Source organism: Cyprinus carpio, chromosome B4 (genome assembly GCF_018340385.1).
Source record: "Cyprinus carpio isolate SPL01 chromosome B4, ASM1834038v1, whole genome shotgun sequence".
NCBI classification, from domain to species: domain Eukaryota; kingdom Metazoa; phylum Chordata; class Actinopteri; order Cypriniformes; family Cyprinidae; genus Cyprinus; species Cyprinus carpio.
In genome coordinates this window covers 5,537,483-5,560,816 of record NC_056600.1, presented here as the reverse complement: position 1 = coordinate 5,560,816, position 23,334 = coordinate 5,537,483, and the positions used below count along the sequence as shown (strand labels likewise).

Genomic DNA, 23,334 nt, shown 5'->3' with positions numbered 1-23,334 from the left:
TACTTCTCAGACAAGAGAAAAGGATGTGGGAATAATGAGTGTTTTTATGTATGACTCAATAAATCAGCGGTGTGTGCAGCTCACGGGCCGGTCCGTGGAGACGCTCCTCAGCTGCAGGGCCAAGCGCGAGCTAACCGGCAGAACAATGGGCTTCTGTGAGCTGTGCTCTCTCTTTTTCTCCTTTCATTCCTTCTCCAGCTTTTCCCTCTCAATCTCTCGTACACAGTTCCCATCTTTCCTCGCTCCGCACCTCATATCTCCGTCTCCCTTGCTTGCTTCTTGTTTATTGATTTTCTAGATTAAGGATTCCATGGAGAGGGATTGTAACACACAACCATAAAATTATTTTGGGGTGTGCTTATTTGCCTTCCCCTTGCATCTATTTGGCCTGTGTCTGTAGACAATTATGCTTCCCCAGCCCAGTCTCAGGTGCTAATAATGAAGGACAAATAGAATCATATGTGTAAACTTCCCCTTCTGATGAAAATTTATATTAACTTTCTGCCACTGTAAACACAGAGGCATAGCTCAGCCCTCCCTGGTGAATTCGAGATGAATTCGTTCATTTCTACCCCAGAAAGCCGGGCATTTACAGGAGGGAGAGAGAGAAAACAGAGATCTGCTTCATTGTGTAACCTCACACTTATTTTTTCAAGTGCAAGGAGACAAAACACGAGTCTGTCCGGCCCATCAGGGTGAGTGTGTATGCGCAGACAACAGCAATGTGTGCCTGTGTGTGTGTGTGAGTGCATGGCCCTCGTTGGGGAAACAGTGCCAGCAATAACAGGCCAAACAGAGTCGGTTTCCACCGTTCACTGCAACCACAAACATTCATACGCTTCCCGCCTCCTGCAGACACCGTTATGGATGGTTCTCGCAAATCCGCACTGCACTTTTGCACTGGACCACGTATAATAGTTTACATTATCGCCAGCAACCTGTGGAGGGAATTAGACGGCAGGGGCCCCGTACTGAAAACAACATCTGTATCCCATAGAAATCCAGAAACGTACTGAAAAGAGCAAGAGAAAAACAATTTCTACTCTAACAAGATGCTTTTGCTAAGATGTGCATCACTATTACTGTAGCTTGAAGTGATTTTTGAAAGATCCCTAACCCTAGTTTTAAACTTTGACATGTTATGCTACAAACATGAATGGTACTTTCATTCATGAAACTTGTTGAGGATAGGTGTGCTGTTCAACAATAATGATATTTATGCTTGCTCAGTTAGGCCAGCTAAGATTTCAAATTGGACTGCCAACATTTCACTTGCCTCAACAAATATTGTAAATTAATTTCTACATTTTAAAAGTATTTTGAAGTATTATTTAATGTTATATAAAAAAAATCTAATTAAACATTTAAAAAGTATTTATTTAAATATATATTTAAAAATCTAAACACAATTTTCAAATTTAGCTTTCTTTTCATGAGAAGCTTGCAATAATAGTTGAGAAGCAAAAAATTTAAGATACGTACATTTGCTTATTGAGCAACGCTATTTCTTTGGTTTCTTATTTTTACTGGTGGACAAAACATTTGTGTCAAAAAAAAAAAAAATAAAAAAAAACAAAGTACAATTTGCACAGTAACAACTCACATTTTATTTAGAAATTTGTAAAATTTGGTATCATATAATCTTAAGCAGTTCATTTTAATGATGCTTAAACGTCATAAAGAGCCATCACAGATCAGTTCTGAAGTCAAGCGCCTCTCCTCCTCTGTATCTCTCTAGGAGTTCAGACATTGTTTCTCCACATCTCCGTCTGGCTCCTTAACTTATGAAATTCGATCTCTCCCTGCTTCTCAACGGCAGGCTTTGGTAAAGCCCTTGCTTTCAACTGCTGTATATCATCTGGGTTTAGATAAGGTGACTCTACTGGGCCTTTTATCTGCCTTACTTACAAAGTCACAACCAAGAAAGAAGAGTGCTTTTCACTTATACCATCAACACGTGACAGCAACTGCAGGTCAGGGAAGGAAATAAAGGAAGAGTGAAGCGGCAAACGAGTCCCCACTTCCTAACATGTGCTTGATGCACTTGGCTTCTTTTTCAAGTGATTATGATCCATCTCTTTTTCGCAGTTCCACGCCACTGAGCGTCACACGGTCGGAGGAATACCTCTTTATAAATGTTGCATTGAGGGGCGAGAGAGAGCACACGCCATACTTCATTTAGAGTGAGGCCGGAGGAAAAAGAAAGAAAAGAATAGCAGACAGCCTTTGTCAGGCTGAGCGAATGGACTTGTTCGCATAGCGTTTGTTGACAATAACTTATTAAAAGGCCCAGACAGCAGAGAACACAGCTAGAGGCAAAGTGTAGACTCCCTGCAATAGGGGGAAAAAGATGCCAATCTCTCAGTCTCGTTGACAAAAGAAGTGTTTGTGCAGGGTCGCAACAGCAATACACACGACCACGATGAAAAACAAACTGCACGGGTCCCGTGCCGAAAAATACACATATGTACTCCAGGTAGGAAAGTTCTTAACATGCAAATCCATTTTCTTTTAGGCATATATTAGGGTTAGTATGTATAGTAGCTTCACCTAAAAGTATGAGATATATCCTCATTTAGGTAATTGTATATATCACCTGATCACCCTCCTGGCAGCACTCTAAAAGTCAATAATATGTGTCTGAGTGTATATGTGTGGTCCATGGCGAGCTCTTACACTGTTACCCACAAGGTCGACTGGCCCCTTTGTGACCTTCAATGTAAAGCACAAACTCCTGATTACCGTGCAACTAACCACAGACAGCACGTTGTGGAACAATATGCGGTTTCTCCTCCAGTTGGAAAATACGTGCTGAAGGAAGCTCAAAAATGGTGCTCCGACATTATCGCTTTTCAATAGCGCAGGAAAAATGATCACCACAAAATGGAATCGGGTTACAAGAGCATGAGTCACTCCAGGTGAAGACAAACTATTGTTTTCAGTCCATTTACCTGAGTGTTCAACTGTCATTAGTTTGCGGTGGGCCTCTAGTCCATTCAGCCCGGGTGATGGATCTTCCCAGCCCATCTCAATGAGCATCGGGCTGCACCGCAGATCAGCAGAGTTAATAGTGTTACATTTAGCTGGTGGTGGGCCAATGCATCTCCGTCAATCCTCCCTGCTGACGGAGCACTGGGGCCCCAGGCCCTCCCGGCTACGTGTGCCAGCGAATATGTGGCGTTTGTCTTGTGAATATTCCAATTACAGTGCGTGCCTGACCTTTTGAGTGAGCTGAGCTGGGGTAGAGTTATCTTCCCTCCTGACACACGGTGCCTATCAGTCAACGTTTCAGTGAAAGAGACAGATCTGTTCTAAGTGTTTCAGGCTGATTACAAAGAGCTATGGATTGTTACACATACCCCTAGACGTGAGGCGATTAAGATGCATTCAATGCGCAGATAAACATACGTGTTCACTCAAACACATCGCCTCTGTGTATTCACATGCCATGTATCTGCTATAATCAGCCGGCTAACTGCCTGACTACACTCGCTCCCGTAAACAAACCCTTTGATGGGCCTATATGGCTTTTACGAGGTTTATTTCGCAAACCTAGCGTGAACAAAGTCATACTTTTGTAGTTCCCTCCCAACAGCTAATCTACATCTTTCATTGAATCAAGAATGGAAATGGCCAAGAAATGCTTCTTTTTCAATTTCATGCTGAGGTAGCTCAACTTAGTGGATGTAATTTCTCCTAACAAGAAAATTCATCACAATGTCGTTGACTTAGTTCGACCATGAGAGAAATCCCCCCTCCTTGTCTCACTCTTTTTTCCCCTTTTCTATGCTTTGATGAACATCCCTAAAGCATCATCACTCCCTTCATAACATGTCTGACCATAACTAGACAATTACGTGGGCTGTTAAAAAGAAGTGACTACGATCTACATCAAAAGAAATGACAGAGGTCACCATCTAAGAACATGCATCCCTAGAACCGTAAACCACAACTTGTATATACAAGATGAAGTATATCACACATAATTATAAAAAAGAAATATAAAATAATAAGACTGGATGAGCCACATATCAAAACAGACATCATTTACACAACTGAAATCAAGCAGTTATGCAAATTAACTACAATACTTGGCTTTGAATATTGGTTTACAGTATCTGATCATATTGCTGCTGCCAATGTTTAAGAAAAGCTCCCCAAAACCTCTTAATCATGGTAAAAATCACAGCTAATTGCTTTAGTAGCAACTTCTTTTAAGCCGAACCGAGACAAGCACCCTATGTCGCCACACAACTGAGAAAATACCTAGCGGGCAAATTCATGCATCAAATAACTCCTGGTAAATACCTCTAGCAATAACAATCACATTTCAATTGAAATGGAGTAGCATTGGAAGATTTAAGCGTGAAAGCAATATCAGCTTAGCGTCAAATCAAGCATGAAGCCTCACACACAACCTTAATTCATGTTTTGCATACTACAACAGCATTTCCTTATCGCCACGTTTGCTCAATCCCTCTCTCGCACAATGTGGCATGTGCCGCTAGTTCTTGTTTTTGTGCATGCTAACACTCTCTGTGGTTTTCCGGCTCATGATGGAGATATTTGGGCCGAAATGACAGCGACGGAGAGGGGATATAGCATCGATCCTACACTTTAAAGATAAAAAATGTCCCGGACGAGCCCCCAGAAATAACGCCCACTGAGAAAGCCTGCAAGCCTAGGCTAAGTGACATGTGCGTGCATTTGAAAAGCCTCTTGTGTATTTGCGAGCTGAGGCTGGGCTTATTTACAGCATTTGTTGAAAAGCCCTGAAGAGCCGCAAGCTGAGAGGGTCTCTTACATTTGTATTCAGTGTCTGGGGGCAGTGAGCTATGAGCCAGGCCAGACGCCACTCATATGATCCCTCTCCCACTCGCTCTCTACTAGCATTATGGAATTCAAATATTCAAGTGGAAGAGTGGCAACATCTGACTACCTTGTGCATAGTAAATAGAAAGAGCGAAAGAGGGAGGAATAGGGGGAGAGAACAGCTTTAGCAATCGTAGCCCTCAACTCCTTAACCAGATTTACATCATTTTAATATTTGTTCCGGAAAACCTTCACATACAAACATCCCCAGGCAGGCGTTTCACAGGCTGATTTGTTACTATTCATGGATAAACCGGAGAGAAACTGTAATACTAGACATGCTTGTTAAATTCACAAGGCTCCAAAGCTTCCTTCTAGAAAATCCTGCCTCTTGGTTGTCAGCTTAAGATGCCGGGCATCTGCATATGTGAGCTTTTTAAGCTTTGTTAAATGGTTTGTGGTGTCATAGGCTGTCAGAGATACTGGGAGGATGAAGTTCAGGATGCTCTAGTTTCCTCACCATGTTTTTATTGTGTTTGAGTTCAAGGCGACTCTAAAAAACTCCTCACTCTTGAGGGCCTTGCTCTGAATCACCTACTTTGAGAAATACAGCTTTCGGTTCGTTGATCAATGTTTGGGGAAAGAACTACACTACCCATAAGCACCTGCTCCACAGTCTTTAAACAGTGGTTTGATTGCGTAATCCAGAGTAAAAGTATGTCACTTTTGTCTCCAGTGGAGGCTTCTGCCCTGAGGGCCATTATAGATTTCAGTGCTGTTAATTTCTGCAGGCAGGGCAGTTAGAAAACAGCAGGAAATGAGATGTGAAGTGGTCATTGATCTTGACTGGCCGATTGCTGGAGTTTTATTTACACACAGAGGTTAAATGTAATTGCTTAACACAAGCGGCTGGTCAGAGTCATGGCCTAATGGTTAGCCCATACGCTAACATATTGAGCCATGGACAAGGAGAGTCTGAATCAGGAAAATGTCATAACATTTCCCAATATCCCACTTGCCTCCCAGCCTTCTCCACCATTCAATCAATAAAGTGGTATCAAATTAAATAAAAAAATAAAAAATACAAAAAGTATAGATTAAAAAGGGGTATAGAAGAGTATAGAATAACATGCATAAAAAGTGTAAATATTTGTAAAGTAAAATAAAAAGTATAATTACATAAAAATGTAATTAATACTTTATAAAACAAATTGAAAAGAAGGACTACATAAGCACCGGTAAGGTAAAGGGTCACCTTTGCAATATATAAATAATTCTGTTCCACAAAAAAAAAATTCTCCCTTGTTGCCTAAATGTGCAAACGTGGCTCATTTCATTTATAACTCTAAGGCTGAAGGTGTGTGTGTTTCACCTGCACATCTTTGACCCGTATTTCCCCCCCACATGACGCTACTAGCGCCGCCCAAGCATGAGCAATGTTCATGAGTGTTTGTTTCCAGCAGATTTCACTCTGTTCCTTTCTCTCTCGATCCCCCCTCCTCGTCCTGTCCCTCGCTCAATCTCTCTTTCAAAGCCACGGCTTGACATTTCACTCGGTCTCTGGAGAGGCCGATGGGAAATGGAGTTACTACTGCAGGCACACTGTAAATTCCATACAGCCACATGTTATGTGGCCTAAACACAAATGACCACTCCAGGATCTGAGCTCAGTGGTGATAATAGAATAATACCTGCTGTTGTCTAGGGAGGAACGAAGCATGCACATCCGTCATGGTGAGGCTTATATCTCGCAGTGTCATCGCGAGAAGCAGCACGCCTCTATATGTCAAAACGATGGCTGCTGATAGTGAAATAGTAACCGTAAAATACAACGGCAAGTCATTGAAACGTGTTTTATTTTGTTTCTAGCACCAATCTTTCTGAAAGCTTTCTGAAATGTGGCTCTGGTGAAACCATGTGTGTGTGTGTGTGTGTGTGTGTGTGTGTGTGTGTGTGTGTGTGTGTGTGTGTTATTTACACAGTGTAGTGGAGGAGTCTCGGGCCGGTGTGATAAAGCTAATGAGCTTCTTTGTGCTGGAGTGTAAATGAGACAGTCACCTCGCTTTCGCTATCTGCACGGTAGAGACTCCAGGGGTGATTACTGCTTTAAATTATGCTCAAGGGCAAAGCGCTATTTGCATCAGAGGGGCTTTTATTTGGCTGATGAGCGGCGAAAGCCGTCATCACCCTGCCTGAAGATGTTGCACTCGCAGCTCCCGGTGGACGGTGGGGGAGACGGAAGCGAGACTGGCTGTTTGTGTGGTGTCTCTGCGTTACTTTGTTACTTTCCCCTCCTGAATGACAGTCAATGGACCCCTAGAGACGCTCCCTCCCACCTCTTCTGAATGCATGCACGTGTGTTAATGTGTTTGTGGGGTGATGATGGAGTAAGACTCATTGAATATCAATTAGCACTGTGGTTGTTCTCGGTTATGCTTCTGTTTATGGATATTTTCCAGGAAAATCGTTGTGGAAAATGAAGTAAATAAGTGCAAAATAAGTCCTATTTAGATAATTCGTTTTCCATGGACACCTCCTCCCTATGTGGCTCCCTCAACTGCGATACTACCTCCAATTTCATTTGCTCTTACACCTGGAGAAGACGGGGAAAATATGGCTGACACTGGCTGTCAGGCGTCTCATCTTAAATTCTCCTCAAGCTAAAATGTCGGGTTAATTGCTGTCATTTTTACACCGGGCCAGTGACTTCCTGTAACAATCGCTGTTAGCAGGGGAAAAAAATATAAAATGAACAATGTCCTGTGCATCTGGACACGACATTCATAAATACATGTGGAAGAGTGGCTAATAAAAAGTGCAGACTGATCTAAAAATAAATAAATAAATAAAAACAGAAATATTCCAAGAGCCAATGGCATGCATATATAGTATAAAATACTGCAGAATCTATAATTGAATTCTAATGAATGAAGACAAAATGCATGGCGTGTGGATTTTATAATGGCACCCTTTTTACTAATATACCACAGAGAACTTCCTCTAAGGACAGGAAGTTAAATTGCAGACTCAGTGGCGTGCGGTGGTGTTTTAAAATGAGGAGGCAGTTATATATATATATATATATATATATATATATATATATATATATATATATATATATATATATATATATATATATTTTTAATAAATAATATATATATATATATTTTTATTTTATTTATATTTTTATAATTTTTTATATACATACATACATACACAGTATATATCCTGTTACACTTAATGTTGTCACATTTCCTGTTTAAATATTACACAAAAAAAGAGAACAAATATAATTCTATTCTGTATTTTATTAATATTATTTTGTATTTGATTTAATATTTTTAATACTAATTATACATTTCATATTGTTTGTATGCATTTTTATATTTATTCCAAAATAATAACTAAAGGCAGTAACAATTTGAACAATATTTTGGAAACAATTTACAACAATGTTTCATTAGTTAACTACTTTAGTTTATATTAATTTCAACATTTACTAATGAACTATTAAAATCAAAAGTTGTGTTTGTTAACATTGTCAGTTTATGCACTATGTACTAACACGAATTAACAATGAACAACAGTATTTGTATTAACGAATGTAAACAAAGATTAATAAATACTGTAATGTTCATTGTTTGTTCATGTTAGTTAACACATTAAATGACACCTCATGTTAAAATGTTACCGATATTTTTTTATATGTGAACTGATGGTCAGCTGTTCTTTTTAATAGTCAATTTATTTTAGGTCATCGTCATAAAAGCTCTGTAAACACTGCCACAGACACGAAGATAAATCTTTCATTTCATCATGCTGAATGCTCACTAAAAACTGATGCAGTCATCACGTTTTCAGACCATTTCAATTTTTTTTGATGTGCAAAGTAGTGGTATCTAAGCGGGAGAGCGGTTTACTTACTTTATATTTAGTCAATAACACCACCATTTTCTTCATTCAGGCCGAGAACTTGCAGGAAAACAAGAAGCAGGATTTATCGCATGAGCCAATCGCATTCAATCATAACCGATCATACCTAATTTTAGAGCGATGGAGGCATTGCCACCTCTCACGTGACTTTCCCCCATTCATTCTCATTTACAACCCAGGAAAAACATGGCACACTAAGGGCTCTCTGTTATAAGTCTATGGACTGAAGGGAGACAAGCCTCCGCGGTAACTTTACCTGCAGGTGTTGCTGTTGTTACTTTATAAAAATGATTTGACGTTTATACTTTTATTGCCATATTTAGTAATATTTGCGATTTATGTTTGTAATATTGATTATTTTGTCATCCAATTTTTTGAGGAGACACTGCCTCCCTTACCTCCTCGGAGGGAACGCCCCTGGGCTAACTACACACTATACACTATAAATCCATACGATCACAGATTATTAAACTAGAACATCATCTAGAGGTTCCATTATATCACATCACATTATCCACAGATCAATGCAAACATTCTTGTATGCACACACACAACGTCCATGTCCTTAACCACCATTCTTGCAGAAACATGAAGAAACAAAACACAACATACAGTGCTACAATGCTTCTTTCATAAGAATATTATTATGGAAATATAATGTATAGCAAAGTGTAAAACAGTCTCTGAAAATTTTGGCAGAAAAATAGCCACAACACACTGTAAAATTTAATGTAAAATGTAAAAACTGTTAATAATAATAAATAATAATAATAAAACACAAAATTTGTAATTTGGCAATTTGTAATTTCTGAATGTTTTTTTCTGAGTAAGAAAGTTTGCCAATGGACAAAAATATTCAATAGGTAAATAACGAACGGTCATTTTTAATTTGACTCTTTCATCTCACACACACATACAGCACCAAAACTCAGAGATCTATGTGGTTATTAAGCGGATGTGTAGGAATTCTCTGACTGTGGCGTGTGTGAGAGGGAATTGTGCAGGAAGTGTGTGAAGTTAACAGCACCTGGCCTCCGTTTAAAAAGCCTCCCGAGGCCTGTTAGCTGGCCCACTCATTTCAATGTGTCTGTCTGCGCTCTCCCGCTCGCTCTCTGGAAGTCAAACATTGTCACTCTCTCCACTGTCTCTATGGCACTTATCTCTCCTCTCTTCACTCTTTCTGCTTACACTGCCCTTTTCTTCCACTCTTAGTGCGCATTATCTACAGACAGATAACACACAATCTATTCAAGTAATATGCAGCTATACAAGAATAATAATAATATAATATAATAATAAATGAAAGGAACAGAATTAAAAATGAATAAAAATGAAATTTTACAATTGAATAAAGCAAAATCAATGTTATTTGTTATTGTTATCTACTATTAACTACTGTTAAACTAACATGTAACAACAACAACAATTTTTTTTGTATTATTAATACTAATAATGGCAGTAACACTGATTCTATATGGTTCTATAGTTTGTTGGGTTTGTACTGTACTCTGCAATGACAAAAAGTTTAATCTAATCTTATATTATTTGTGATATAAAATCAAATTTAAAAATACTACAATTTATATCTATATTACATACACATTTATAATATTATTACTTTACTTTTAATTCTGTTTATGTGTACAGTAATAACAAAACAATCAAAATAACAATATTAACTTTCTACCAACAAGTAACAACAATAACAGTGATTATTATATAATAATAACTATTATAATAATAATAATAATATTTCTGGTTAGATGCTTCTCTGGCTAGTTGTTTTATTGGCTTATTGGCTTTTACTGTACTCTTTTTGATAATAAAACTGAATCTACAATTTTTTTGTATATCAAAAAATTGATTTGTTTAAATTTTACTTTTATTTTATATTAAATGCATATTTATATACGTTCAGATTTAGAATATCAATATTTTATTTTTATTGTTTATAATTATGTTTGTTTACTGTAACAATAAAAACAAAAATTTTATATAAACATCTTTCTCTAATTTTAAATTACATTAATTCATTAGAATTCATATTTGATAATTATTTCAGTGTTTCTAATATATTGATCATAATAATAAATACAAACCAAATATATATAAACATTTATTTGTATAGATATTTAAATTCGCATAATTAATATAAACCTACAATTATGATGTTCTTTGTTTAATATTTCAATAGGTTTATAATAATAATAATAACAACAACAACAACAATAAAACATTATCATTGACTACTAACAATTCACAAATATGAACTATTATCAATAATGGCTTTGATACAAGTTTACAAAAACACTTTTGAAGGGCCCAGCGTTAACCACCAAACACTGATCTCACACACGCTGAAGTGTGCAGGTTAAAGCTGAAGTCAGTAATGAGAAAGCGGGGGGGTTGACCCCAATCAGACGCGTGTGTGTGACACAGAGAGAGAGAGAGACGGCCGGTGTGATGATGAATGGGAGGAGAGGCCGTGAGATGGGGGTGCCGTTGTAATCACCAGCTGGAGAGGGTGGCTATGAAGGGGGGGCATTCGGAGGGGCCAACAAAGAGCCGCAGGACACACTTCACTCTGCTACACTGATCCTGTCTTACCCACAGGCCCATGGGCTGCTTTCAGCTGCTGTCACCAGGACTGAGCCACTCACACACACACAATCACAATAATAAAAACAACTGCCATTTAATAGCTATAAAGTTGCCAAAGAAAAATATTAATTTAAATACAATTAGGTATTATTATTATTTTTTTAAATACACATTTAAAAAAATGTTCCATTATTAAAATTACTAATTTTGCAATTATTTGGCCTACTTTTATGTATTTTAGTTGTAAAAAATTCACATGGCAACCAAAAACATGGAAAAAGTATTGAAAGTCTTACTTAAATCCTTGAAAACAAAACATACAATGCCTGAGGAATTACAAATTCTGCTTTCAGACACATACTCACATCCAATAACACACTTACGAGTGAGTAAGTGAACACACACTCCACACCGCCAGCAGACTAACCCTGAGCTCAGCCTGACCTCTCATGCTGCTCTTTTGGTGAGCTGTCAAACCCATCATTCACTGCACCGAGACACATACATACAGCACATAACTGTGCTGCTTTTAAAGTCAAAATAATTACGCAAACATCCCCTACGCATATATATTTTGATACAAATACAACATGCACTGGCCAGTTGAGGTTTCTGGAGTGAACGAGCTGCTTGGCAGCCCCTAAAGTGTTGTGAAGTCAAATAAGGAGGCCCTCTAGTGGCCACAAACAAAGAAACACGAGCAAGGTTCCGTACTTCATACACAAACACACATGCTTGCTCTCAGCCGGTACGCTTCATGCACAGAAGCACCAAAACACCTACAAAACAAGCTAAAAACAGCCCAAATTCAGCCAGATTTCTGCACTAAACTCTTGAAATCCTTATCATTACACTAAACTTAAATAAACACCTCCACTAAATAAGCACTAAAATACAGTAAAGACAAGAATAAAACGATAAAACAGTCCAGTTCCTGTCTAAATGTGCACAACTGAAGGGTGTCAGTCAAATAGCTGCCTGCTGAGCCCTGTGTGAAAGCCAGCGAGAGAGAAAGAGAGAGAGAAAGAGAGGGAGGGAGAGAGAGAAAGAGCGCGGCGGATGACAACGGACGGGGGGGAGAGAGACGCAACTTACCTGCTGTTGTTGCAGATGCAGCAGCTCGACTGCGCTTACTTCACTGCTCGTCTCCCCACTTGATCTTCCATCTCTACTGCCAGCATCTAATTGGCTGCTTAGGATGCTCATTCCATTTTGACTCATTGAACTGTTGCTTATTGTCTCATTGGCCGACTCCTGCATCATGACTTAATACCTAGAAGTGATTAAGAGGCACCGGTTAAGGCTCTTGTTACAAACCCCTTTAGTTGCCTCCTAAAAAAAAAGAGGGGGGTAAAAAAGAAAAAGGAAAAATGGGGGCAAGAAAGAAAGAAAAAAAAGCTTTCCATTATCAACCCCTGCTCCCTTTGCAAATTAAAGCATTTAACGGGGGGAGGGGGTGGAATTATGCATTCACTGTGTAAATGAAGCAATACAAAGAGATGCACGTTTCTTCCTGCCTTTTATTTTATTTTATTTTTTTAATTATGCTTAATGCATGCTTTTTTTAATTATATTTCCTTTTTTTGCATAGCTACCATCACACACACAGATAAACATCACATGGTGTGTTTAAAAATACATTTAGTGACTTTAATGTGGTGTGAATAATTTCCAAAGGAGCATATTTGAAATATAACACGTATGAAGCCTTTTTTTCCCCGTTCAAACGTCTTAAAATATCCCCGTTGCGTCTCGACTGAACGGAGTTGCTTAATGACGCACAGCTAATCATGCAAAATTAAAATTTGGTACAGGAGGTGAGGGGAGAAGAGGGGGAATTACAAATCACATGCTTCTGTACTGTGATGAACGATATAATGGTCTTTTCTTTTAGCTGAAGCTAAATAAAATTCGCCTGCTAGTCAAATGAGGAGAGAAAAAAAAGCTTATGTCACATATAGGCTGGTTCTCTTCCTCCTTTTTCTTTTAATCACATACTCAAATATTCATTATTTCCGTATATTTAGTGCCATCCGCCGAGCACAATTAAAATACAAACACCAAATTCAAACAGAGCAAAAATCGCACACATCAATTTTTACTCTGGCAAATAAATGAAAAGATATTAAATTAATTTTCCCTGCCATCTATTAGATATGAAAACAGGGGAGAGTGGTGGCTTAAAAAAAAAAAAAAAAGAAAAAGAAAAAATCTTTCACGAATATCACTAATGATTGTGCTAAAACCAGCATAAATTATGCATATTACCTCTTCTCTGGTAATAAATGTTTTATCATTTTTCCTGCATAAATGTTGTGTACGTTCACAGGAACCCTGCTAAGATCTGTGAAGATCCTTGCAATAAATAAAAGAATCATCCGACCCAACAAACGCAATTCAAGGTGTGTTCTGCATAGCTAATACACCCACAAGAGCCTTAATACACACTCCGTCATTCACATATTCATCGAACCCCCTCCTCTCTTCCCATCACACATTTTGTTTTTTTCTCAGAAAATGATGACGGGCTGTCTCATATTTCAGTGCATTCAAACATAAACAATATTAATTACGCTAATGGCGAGCACGCACAATAAAATAGCCCTAATCTCATGTAATGTTTAGAAGGGATTCGTTTTTCCAGCAACACTTTCATTTATTTCCCTGACAGCTCCGCCATCCTTCTTTCCACAGATTAAACACATCAATTTTGTCACCTGCTACGTACGGACAATTAGCAGCGATCTTTGAACGAGAGCGTACAGTAACTCGACAGCCAAGCCGAAAAAAAAAAAAAAAAAAAAAAAAGAGGAACAGCGCTAATCAAACACACGACACAACAAAGACGTAGTCTTCTAATCCACGGCTGCTTTTCAGATCAGCAAATGACATTTTAACGGCACGGCTTGTGTCTTATGAGAAACACTAGAAGCAAGAGTTTTTAATTTTTTTATTTATTTAAAAAGAACACCACCTAACCAGTATGCACTGGTCAACTTGGGAACAAACAAAAGTGCAGAAGATTAGCAGACTAGGAGAGAGAGAGAGAGAGAGAGAGAGAGAGAGAGAGAGAGAGAGAGAGAGAGAGAGAGACTCAGCACAGTGTGAGGGCTGACGAATCTCTCCTAAAGAAACACAAAGCTGCCGTAGAGATTAGGCGACTAATAAGTATTCAAATTAGGCATAAATTTTACATGCCCCATGTTTAAAATATTCAGAGAAGGGCCGCTTGATTGCCTTTACACGAATTTTATGAACAACATAATGGAGTGTTTTTAATGCCACAATGAAGGAGACTAAAAAGTGAGGGACGAGTTTAGGACACTGTTCTTACTCAAACCTGAAAAAAAATAAATAAATACGCTAATTAAAATTACATTTCAGATCAGTGTAATCCCAGTTTGCACTTTGGAAATTCAAATATGATTTCTACGAACTCATTATTCCACGCATGTTTTAAAATAACTAAAGAATGGATGACATTTTGATGTTAATATTGGGAAGAAGGAGGGAAAAAAAATACTTTTTCCCCTTCAAATTTGGTTTTGGGTTTAATGACGCGGAATACTGATCCTGTCATTATAGAAACACACATTATTAACACTGTATCCTCTAAATCCACATGATCCACAACTGGCATGTAGGTGTCTAACCGAACGTAATGCTCATGCAGATGTATGCAAAGTGTATTCAGAGAGATCAGGTGCTGCTTTAACCTTAATGACAGCGGTGAGATAAATTAATTAGCCATCTGAAGCCAGCATCCAAATCTGCCAATTACAATGTCAATTAGAAACACATCCTCGCTCACGATCGTTTCCACGCAATGGAGCGGACGCAAGGAGGATGGCGATGGGGGGGGTTACGTGTCTGAATGACACTGAGTGAAGGAGAGAGTCTAGTACGGTACTGTACCACCTGAGAGAGACAGACGAAGAGAAAGCGCGAGCATGAATAAGAGAGAGAAAGAGAGAGAGAGAGAGGGAGGAAAGCCAGCACCCAAAGTCTGTCTTTGTTCATGTCTAGTGTAGGACCCCCGTTTCTCTGTCTTTGACCCTTGGGGCCAACTGCCTGTCATTATAACACACTGTCTTTTCCTAAAAACCCACTGGGGTCAAGGGTTCGTGCTATTGGAACATATTTACAGCCCTTGCTGGTCTTTTAGTGTGGACAAGCTCCGGCCCATTTGACACTGGCAAAATTGGACAAGTCCTGCAATAAACACTGAGCTATTACCCATATCATCTTGATAACAGTCGTCATCTAAAAGAAAGTCAGTGTGTATTCAAGAGGGTTGATAAAAACCAAATTGCTGCATTTCTGGAATAAAAGATGTTATTTGGATCCGTTTCTTTTCTCACTGTGTGTTTTTTGTGCCTTAAACGCTGTAACAGTACCACGCTTGCGATTCCTTTCTGGCTGTGTAAATGTTTGCTCTCGAATCGTAGGCTGTACAAATCTGTCCTTTCCATCAGACAGCATCCTGACAACGCATTCAAGGGCTACGCCTGTGATTTCGGGTGGGTGGGTTTGCAAAGAAAGGTGTGGGGAGGGAAAGCCACAAATACAGCCCAGATGTTTCTCATACACACACACTCCTTATCATGGAGGAGTAAAGTTACTCATGCTCGTTTGAGCTGATCTGATTTTACAACCGCAAATGTTGCCTCTTTATTAAATGTGGCACCCTTCTTATCGGAGCTTGGATATCGTGATTCTAAGTTCTCCATCATCTAAAACGCTCGGAAACCGCAGGATATGTTTTATACAAGTCGCTGAAAAGGGACACCAGAGGCTGCGACTGTGACATTAACACATTCTCTCACACACACACTCACAGAAATCATCCACTTTTGCCGAGACGCACTTCATTTTTCCCCTCCCATGGAAACCGGCGGCCCTCTCCCCTGATAGGATGCGCAGAACAGACCTGAAAAAGAGCTTGATGATTATTTCAGGGAGGCATCGGAAAGGCAGACTCTGTGATCCAAGAAGCCTAGTCATTATCAGTGCATTGCTCAGGTGCCCGGAATCCTAACATTGCAGGGAAGGGTGAAAAAAGATGGGGAAAAAAACCTAAAAATTACATTTCACAGTCTGCTAGCTTCACCCACTCTGATTCAGTTAAGATATGGATACCATTTAAAATAATCACAAATTCTGTGCTCCACTGAAATTAATTCATCATTGCCATAAGTTACAATGCATACAAAATAAAGCAGCATGGCTCTGCTATTCTCCAATATTTAACAGTCGGGAATGCTTAATAAATCAAAATGCCAGATTTTGAAAATGATGATGCAAAGTTTGTATTACATCCCGTGTATCTGCACTACATGTAAAATTGAGAATATGCTAATTAAAAATGCCACTGAACAGCTAAAAATGCTCTTTAAAAGTTAAACTGTGCATGCCAGCAGTCTTTTTTGGCTCTTAGGGGTCGCCATACACAGTTAATGACTCTCCTCTAAACCTGAATGTACTGTAATATTACAGGCCCCCTCTTCTCAGATAGAGGGATTTCAAAGTGATTCACAATGGACGAGATTATAGAGTAAAAAGAGCATGAGGGAAATCATATTTATACCACGAGTTCAAAAATGAAAAGGGAGGATGAATACATCGCTTTTCAGGATTAATAGTATGCAAAGTAACCGAATCAAGTGTTGTTATCAGTGGTAAAATGAGAACACATTCAAGAAAAAAAAAATTCAATTCACGATAAATAGACCATCTGTGATTCGATTCATTCAGCGCTGAATGTTCAGAACTTAATTCTGGGCTATTTACATTAAAAGAAGGAGAAAAGGAGAGGGAGATGAAAAGAAAGAGAGAGAGAGAAAAAAGAACAGACTAAGGGGACAAAGAAAACTGCGATAAATCCTGAAGAAGCCCTGAAACAAAACCAAATCCTTGAGAAATAAAAACACACATAATTCATAAATGCTAAACAACGTGACCTACAAAGCCGGAGTTTCGTTCAGATTTTCCAGCAAAAAAAAAAAAAAAAAAAAAAACTTAGTGTTTCAAGTCTTTCCATTCCATTCAAATCCTATCCAGCAAGCACCTCCCTCTCGGATGAAAGCAGCTCCAAAAGTGGGTGACTAGACGGTGACGCTGGTATCTCATCAAGCAGTCCCTGCGCTTGCATTTTGGGTAATTTCTTTAATTAACTCAGCCCACCTAATCACCAGTAATTGACCTATAAAAGTAGGAGGCCCCATTGTCTGCTCCAATCATCTCTGGCAGGAAGAGAAAGTCTCTCCCTTGCTCTCTTTCCCACTATTTATCCACCGTCTAATTCTTACACTATTTACCTGCCTCAAATGCATATTTCATTTCATTTCATGCCGCAATTATCCTTTGTGACACCGGCTGCGTGTGGGGCGAGATTAAAAGCCTTGGGGTGGAGGGGGCAAGCACACTCGCCTTTGCCTGGGACACGCGGCCGCGTTAACGACCAGGACGGCCCTGGTGCCGCCACACAGACACGAAGCCGCGGAGAGACATAGCTCATGGTGACGTTTCCACTTATTTGAAGCTGATTAGGGTCATTATGTCGCACCGCTCTGATTTATGTTGTCATTCTTTCAGCCCGGTCCTGCATCGATAGATCTTAATGAATTGGTAAATAAGGGTGAAGATTACACTTGACAACACCCCAACATTTCTCATTCATACCCGACAAGATTTATGTAACCAATTAGGGTGGTAACAGGCGAGATTGGTCGAGAGAAAAATAATCTTTCCCGAGGAAAATTACCCTGAGTCTAAAACCTCGACAAAATAGATAATGGGCAGTCTTTAAGGGAGACTTAGTCACAGAGCGAGAGCCTGGGCTGAAGGGTTCTCAGAAGTGCATTTAAGGAGGGAAGCGGCTCTTGCAGGACTTTCAAATTGATTTTTTTTCTTCTTAAAAATTCAACTACACGACTGCAGGAACTCGAGCACATGCAAGCCAGCCACACACACACACTAACTAATCAGCCACCATCTGCATGTCCAAACCAGAGGCCATGAAATCAATGGACTAAAAATTAACCTCTCGTCAACAAAGAAACACTTTGATGTGCAAATGTGAACTCAAGGAGGTAGATTGCAAACTAGTACAATGCACACACACGCGCACAAAAAAAATTAAAAATACAAATCAATCGTTTCTCCATGACTTCACGGTGTGATGATGCCTCGACTGAAGAAATCCATTTGCATTTTTTAATAGTCTGGTATTTCAATTATTTAATTTACATCTGTGCGGCAAGAGTAACCAGTCGACTCATTTCGCATTAAAATATCAGATAAAAAAGGCTGATCATCAATGAGCGCAGACAGGCCGAGGAGGACCCAGAGGGACGTGGGAGAACAGAGGGAGGAAAACGAGAGTGATGCTGGCGTCGTCTCATCCAGCTTCCCTCTTCAAGCACATGCAAATAAGGCTGTGATGCTTAACTGCATCATTTATGGGGATAATAGCGGCATCATCATTACGGGACTCAAATTAAATTACATCAAAATTAGCATAACAAAGTGATTGGTTAAACTTTCAAAACAAATACCCGCCTTAGCTAATGAGCGGTGTTAATTGCCACATACAAAACGTAGGTAAACATGTGTTTTGGTTAAACAATTTTTGGAATTCATATTTTACTTTTTTGGTTTGTTTGTTGTTTTCTTTTTATTTATTTTTGTAGAGTGTACAATGAGGCATGGAAAAAGCTCATCGAGGGGATTTGCATAATAAAAAAAACTCCAAATATGCAGCATTTAATTTGATCACACTAAACAAGCTATTACACAGACTCAGGAGAACAATGTAAATTATCCATCTGATTCTCTATATAGTATGTAATAATCATGCAGCTCATTATGCATCAGGGTATTAAATTATAAAGAAGACCACGTCCACATTCCAGCACAAAGCCATATAAAACCGTAATAATATGCTCACAATAGCCCAATAGCGAGCGTTGCTCACCCTTATGAATATTTAAGTAAACAAATTATCTGCCCGCCTTTGATAGGGATAATTAGTACTTGAGGGCTAATCATTTTACTGACCCCACCTCCAAAATGGGACAGGCTCGTTTAAGATTTAGGTGACTATGAAATCTTAACTCTTTCAAATTAAAAAAATATTAAATCATAAAAAGATAAATAAAATAAAAACACACACACACACACCTACATCTAATTAGAATTTTACAATTATTACTCAACAAAAATGACAACAGCTGTTCAAAAAAATTGTTTAACTCTTAATATACAGCTTACAAAAAAACTATAAAAATTACTCAAATGATTTAATTTCCCACCAACACGCTGTAAACTCCACAAACACTTCACTTCAAATAAAATCACCTACTAGGCAAAGCCAAAGCACACTGTTCTTCGGTACACACTCACACACACTTAAAAGCACACGCGCACACACCCACACAAAACCACATTCATTATCGTCATTGCTATTATCACCAGCAATTAACCCACAGATGAAAGGAGCCCACAAACCAAGCCGGAGCATGGCACAAGCCTTGAGGAATGACAGCGAGAGTGAAAAGACCCGATGGATGAATGAAAGCAGAAAAGCATGGATGGAAGGAGGAAAAGGTGGCTTTATTACCTGCAGGTGAGCGGTGTGGGACAGCAGGCTGGAGAGGGTGTTTCGCGGAGAGTCGGGCGTCACAGGGAAGAGCGTGCTATTATCAGTGTCATCACTCCAACTGTGTTTATACAGACTCGCATCATAAACAAGCGCCTCTTTGGCCCCGTCCCTCACGCGTCGCTCATGCATACTTAAATCGGCAGTGCACCCATTTAAAAAAAAAAAAAAGACCCCTATCTCCTGACAATTATTCCTTCATCTCCACTTGTCACCGAGCAATTACGACAGTGCACAGACAGGGCCCAATAGGAGACGCGGGGCTTTGGGAAGCCGTGCGACCGGCCGGGAACGAGGGGAGGTGATGAAAAAAGTGCCTAAAATGGAAATGTGTCGCCCTGACCTGGAGCTTTTCTGCCTTTTGTGACGCACTGGAAATACTGGCATCATTAGCATTAAATCCCTCCAAAAATTATCTGAAAATGCAACTAATCATTGCAGGTTTTACTGCTTCTGGGCTTCCTAATCTAAAAATGCTCTTCAAAAATGTCCCTCTCCCTCTTTCTTTCTTTTTCTTTTTTTTTTTTTTAGAAGGAAGTCTTTCGTCTTGCTGACCGAGTTGCTGACTGAAAGAAGCGAGTGTGTGAGAGTGTGTGTGTGTGTGACTGCGCACCAGCGTCTCTCTCACAGCCTGCGCGCGGAGCCGAGGACTCGGATCGCGCTCCGCCAACAGCCTCTCACTGCTCTCATTTGAGCACGCGGCTCGCGGCACATGCACACACGCTTTCTCTCTCTCCTTGTCCTCTTTTTCTCCTGCATTCAGACTCCAACCGAGAGGGGATTTAACACACGCAGCCAGCTGCGGAGGACATCCCGAGCCCCTAAAAATGCGAGGTACGTGTTCCTGCCTGCTTTTTTTGTATTCATTGAGATTAGCCAGCATGCGACCTTCTTGCAAGTCAAACTAGCGAGCTTTGCGTTTTCCTAAATAAAAACCAAAACATGCAAAAATCTCAGCCGGGAAGAAAAAGTAACCTACCTTTTGAGAAACGACACACAATCCCACTCCCTGAAGGTAGAGGCATTTGAAGATATTCTTAGAAGCCTTGAAGCATTAACTTGCATCAAAAATGAGGAATAGGATGCCACTGGTAGGCAACAGCATCAGAGCCCGAAAAAAAAAATAGGAGGGGGGGAGGTGGGGGGTATGAAGAATGAAAGAAAGAAAAAACTAGCTGACGTTCACTGTCAAAGCCATCATCAGTGAACTATTTACAGCGGTATTTACACAAGCGCCTCTTGCCCGATCACGTCCGAGAAACCCGTGGCATTTTTACGCCTGCAATTAAAACAAATCAAGCAGACCTCTGATTGTTTTGGCACCCGAGGACTAATCGTATACAAAAATCAGTGGTTTGATTGTCAGGGTGGAGAGGTGGAGGGGTGGCACTTCTTTTTCCTGTGTTTCCTTTTTTTCCCCTTTCGAGATGGATGGAGGGCTACTTTAGCAAGTTGAGTGATAGTATGGTGGAAATAATAAATAAATACGCCTGCTGCTGCTTTCCTTATTAGGTCAAGCTAACCCAAAAAAGTCCTTACGAGGGACGTATTTGAGTGAGGAAGGACAAAAAAAGCTTGGAAACCAGATGGGTTTGCAAATTAGTTTTTACACATGCATGTTTGCTCATTTACTGCATGTAATTAAACCTTCAAATTCTTTAGCTTTCTTATCTGTCGTATTGTAAACTAATGGTGTTTGTCAACCCTTTTTTCTCGTTCTCTTGCCCCGCATGCCACAGATGTTTCTCCTAGTTGCTCCCGCAGACAGGAATCTGCTCGCAGAGACGCGAGCCACGCTCTCCCCCAGGAGAGAAGTACAAAGGCCAGTCTGCACGCGGCAGATGCAAAACCAAGTCCCTCTGCTGCAGGCTTCCCATCGCCACATGGAGATTGAAAAGTGAGGGGAGCGTTCGCATAGACGCCGCTGGAACGTGAGCAAGGAACCAGCTGTTGGTAAACGAGCAGGTTTTAAATACAAAAGACTGACGTAAAAGCACCATTTATATGGAAATGGACAACTAAGCAATTCCATATTCAAGCTCTAATAAAATCAATTACTTCATATACAACTGTGGGTCTTTAAGTGAGCAAGAACTTTTACGTTGTGCACCCAAGCTTGACAGATTTATTTAGCTAAAAAAAAAAAAAAACTCCATGCACGTTAAGACCACTTGAGTTCCCTGCTCTGAGCATGATATAACAGGCTCCAAGCAGTAGATTAACTACATATTTTAACTGTATGATATCATTAGAAACCGCTGAGCTCAAACCAACACCGTTTTTTGGGCCTCCATCCCTCCAGACTAGGGCAAACGCTCATTGAGGAAGCGTCAAAGGTTGCACAGGCAGGCATGGAAGGCCTCTAGGTTTCAGCGTCACTGCAGGAATTGTGCCTAATGCGTCATATTTACATTTCGACCCAAAGCTATAGGCTGCATCGTGCCCTAACCTTCACTTCACAAGACAAATAGGCTGCTTTAGCTTTTAGCACTTGTTAGCTACTCTCAGTTCTCACTCATATCTGGTTTTATTCCGTCTGTATCTCATTTAACTCCCTCTCTTTTTTTCCTCCTCATTTCACAGGGCTTTGGACCGCAAGGTCAATGAGGACAAACAATTCCAGCAGCGGCTCTTGAGCGCATGCAAAAGAAAGTGTCGGGTGATGGGGGGTGGACTCGTGTGATGGCAGAGCTGGTGTCTCTGAGTGCTGGCATAATTTCCATGGCAACCCCCTTAACTATAAATTTTCAATTAAAGCAGACACCAAACGCCCTGCCCCGAGCCTCCGGAAGGTGTCAAGAGAGGGAAACTGGGTCTTTTTGGAGACACAACACCACTAGGCTCCTTCATAGTGGCAAAAATCACACCACTAAACAACACTGAACATCTAAATCTTGTTTTTATTTCACAATTACACCAATGAGAACACCAAAACCACAACTGAAACTCGTGCATGGTAAATATTGATGATTAATGGAATTATATTTGAATTATATACCTTGGTCGATTACCAGAGGTGTTACCTCCCCCTTGTGTCAGTTTTAAAATCTGACAGGATTGTCAATTGCTAATAAAAAGATATTTTTACAATTTTGGGGTGAATTTTAGTACCACTGCATGAAATAAGGTGTACAAATAAATTTTTTTTTATTCAATGAATTGTACTATGCATAAAGTTAGACAGAAATCATTAGGAAAAATATTAATTATTTTTTGATTTCAAATTATACTATTTAAAAACTGTTCAAACTGAACTAAGTTGGAAAAAAATTAATGTGCACAAACTAATATAATACTTTATCACATTCTCCTGCATGATTTTAGATGAT

General features: G+C 39.6%; 1 protein-coding gene and 1 long non-coding RNA gene across 4 annotated transcripts in view; one reads left to right on the top strand and one right to left on the bottom strand.

Moving 5' to 3' along the window:
- LOC109064006 (forkhead box protein P2-like) overlaps positions 1-20,285 on the bottom strand; it is a 73,839-nt gene extending 53,554 nt beyond the window's left edge. Inside the window, exons 1-2 of one of the 3 annotated variants that reach the window (XM_042722698.1) lie at positions 19,967-20,082; positions 12,442-12,619 (exon numbers count right to left, since the gene is read on the bottom strand). In XM_042722698.1, coding sequence (XP_042578632.1) covers positions 12,442-12,609 — 168 coding nt within the window. In that variant the 5' untranslated portion in view covers positions 12,610-12,619; positions 19,967-20,082. Of the gene's footprint in view, positions 1-12,441; positions 12,620-16,184; positions 16,279-19,966 lie in introns of those variants that run through there. The other 2 variants (XM_042722699.1, XM_042722700.1) reach the window with 2 other exon arrangements.
- A 303-nt stretch (positions 20,286-20,588) lies between these two features.
- On the top strand, positions 20,589-22,648 carry LOC122137133. Its single transcript, XR_006154621.1, has 3 exons — positions 20,589-20,839; positions 21,745-21,958; positions 22,589-22,648. It is a non-coding gene; the product is annotated as an uncharacterized LOC122137133 (long non-coding RNA).
- The last annotated feature ends 686 nt before the right edge of the window (positions 22,649-23,334 follow it).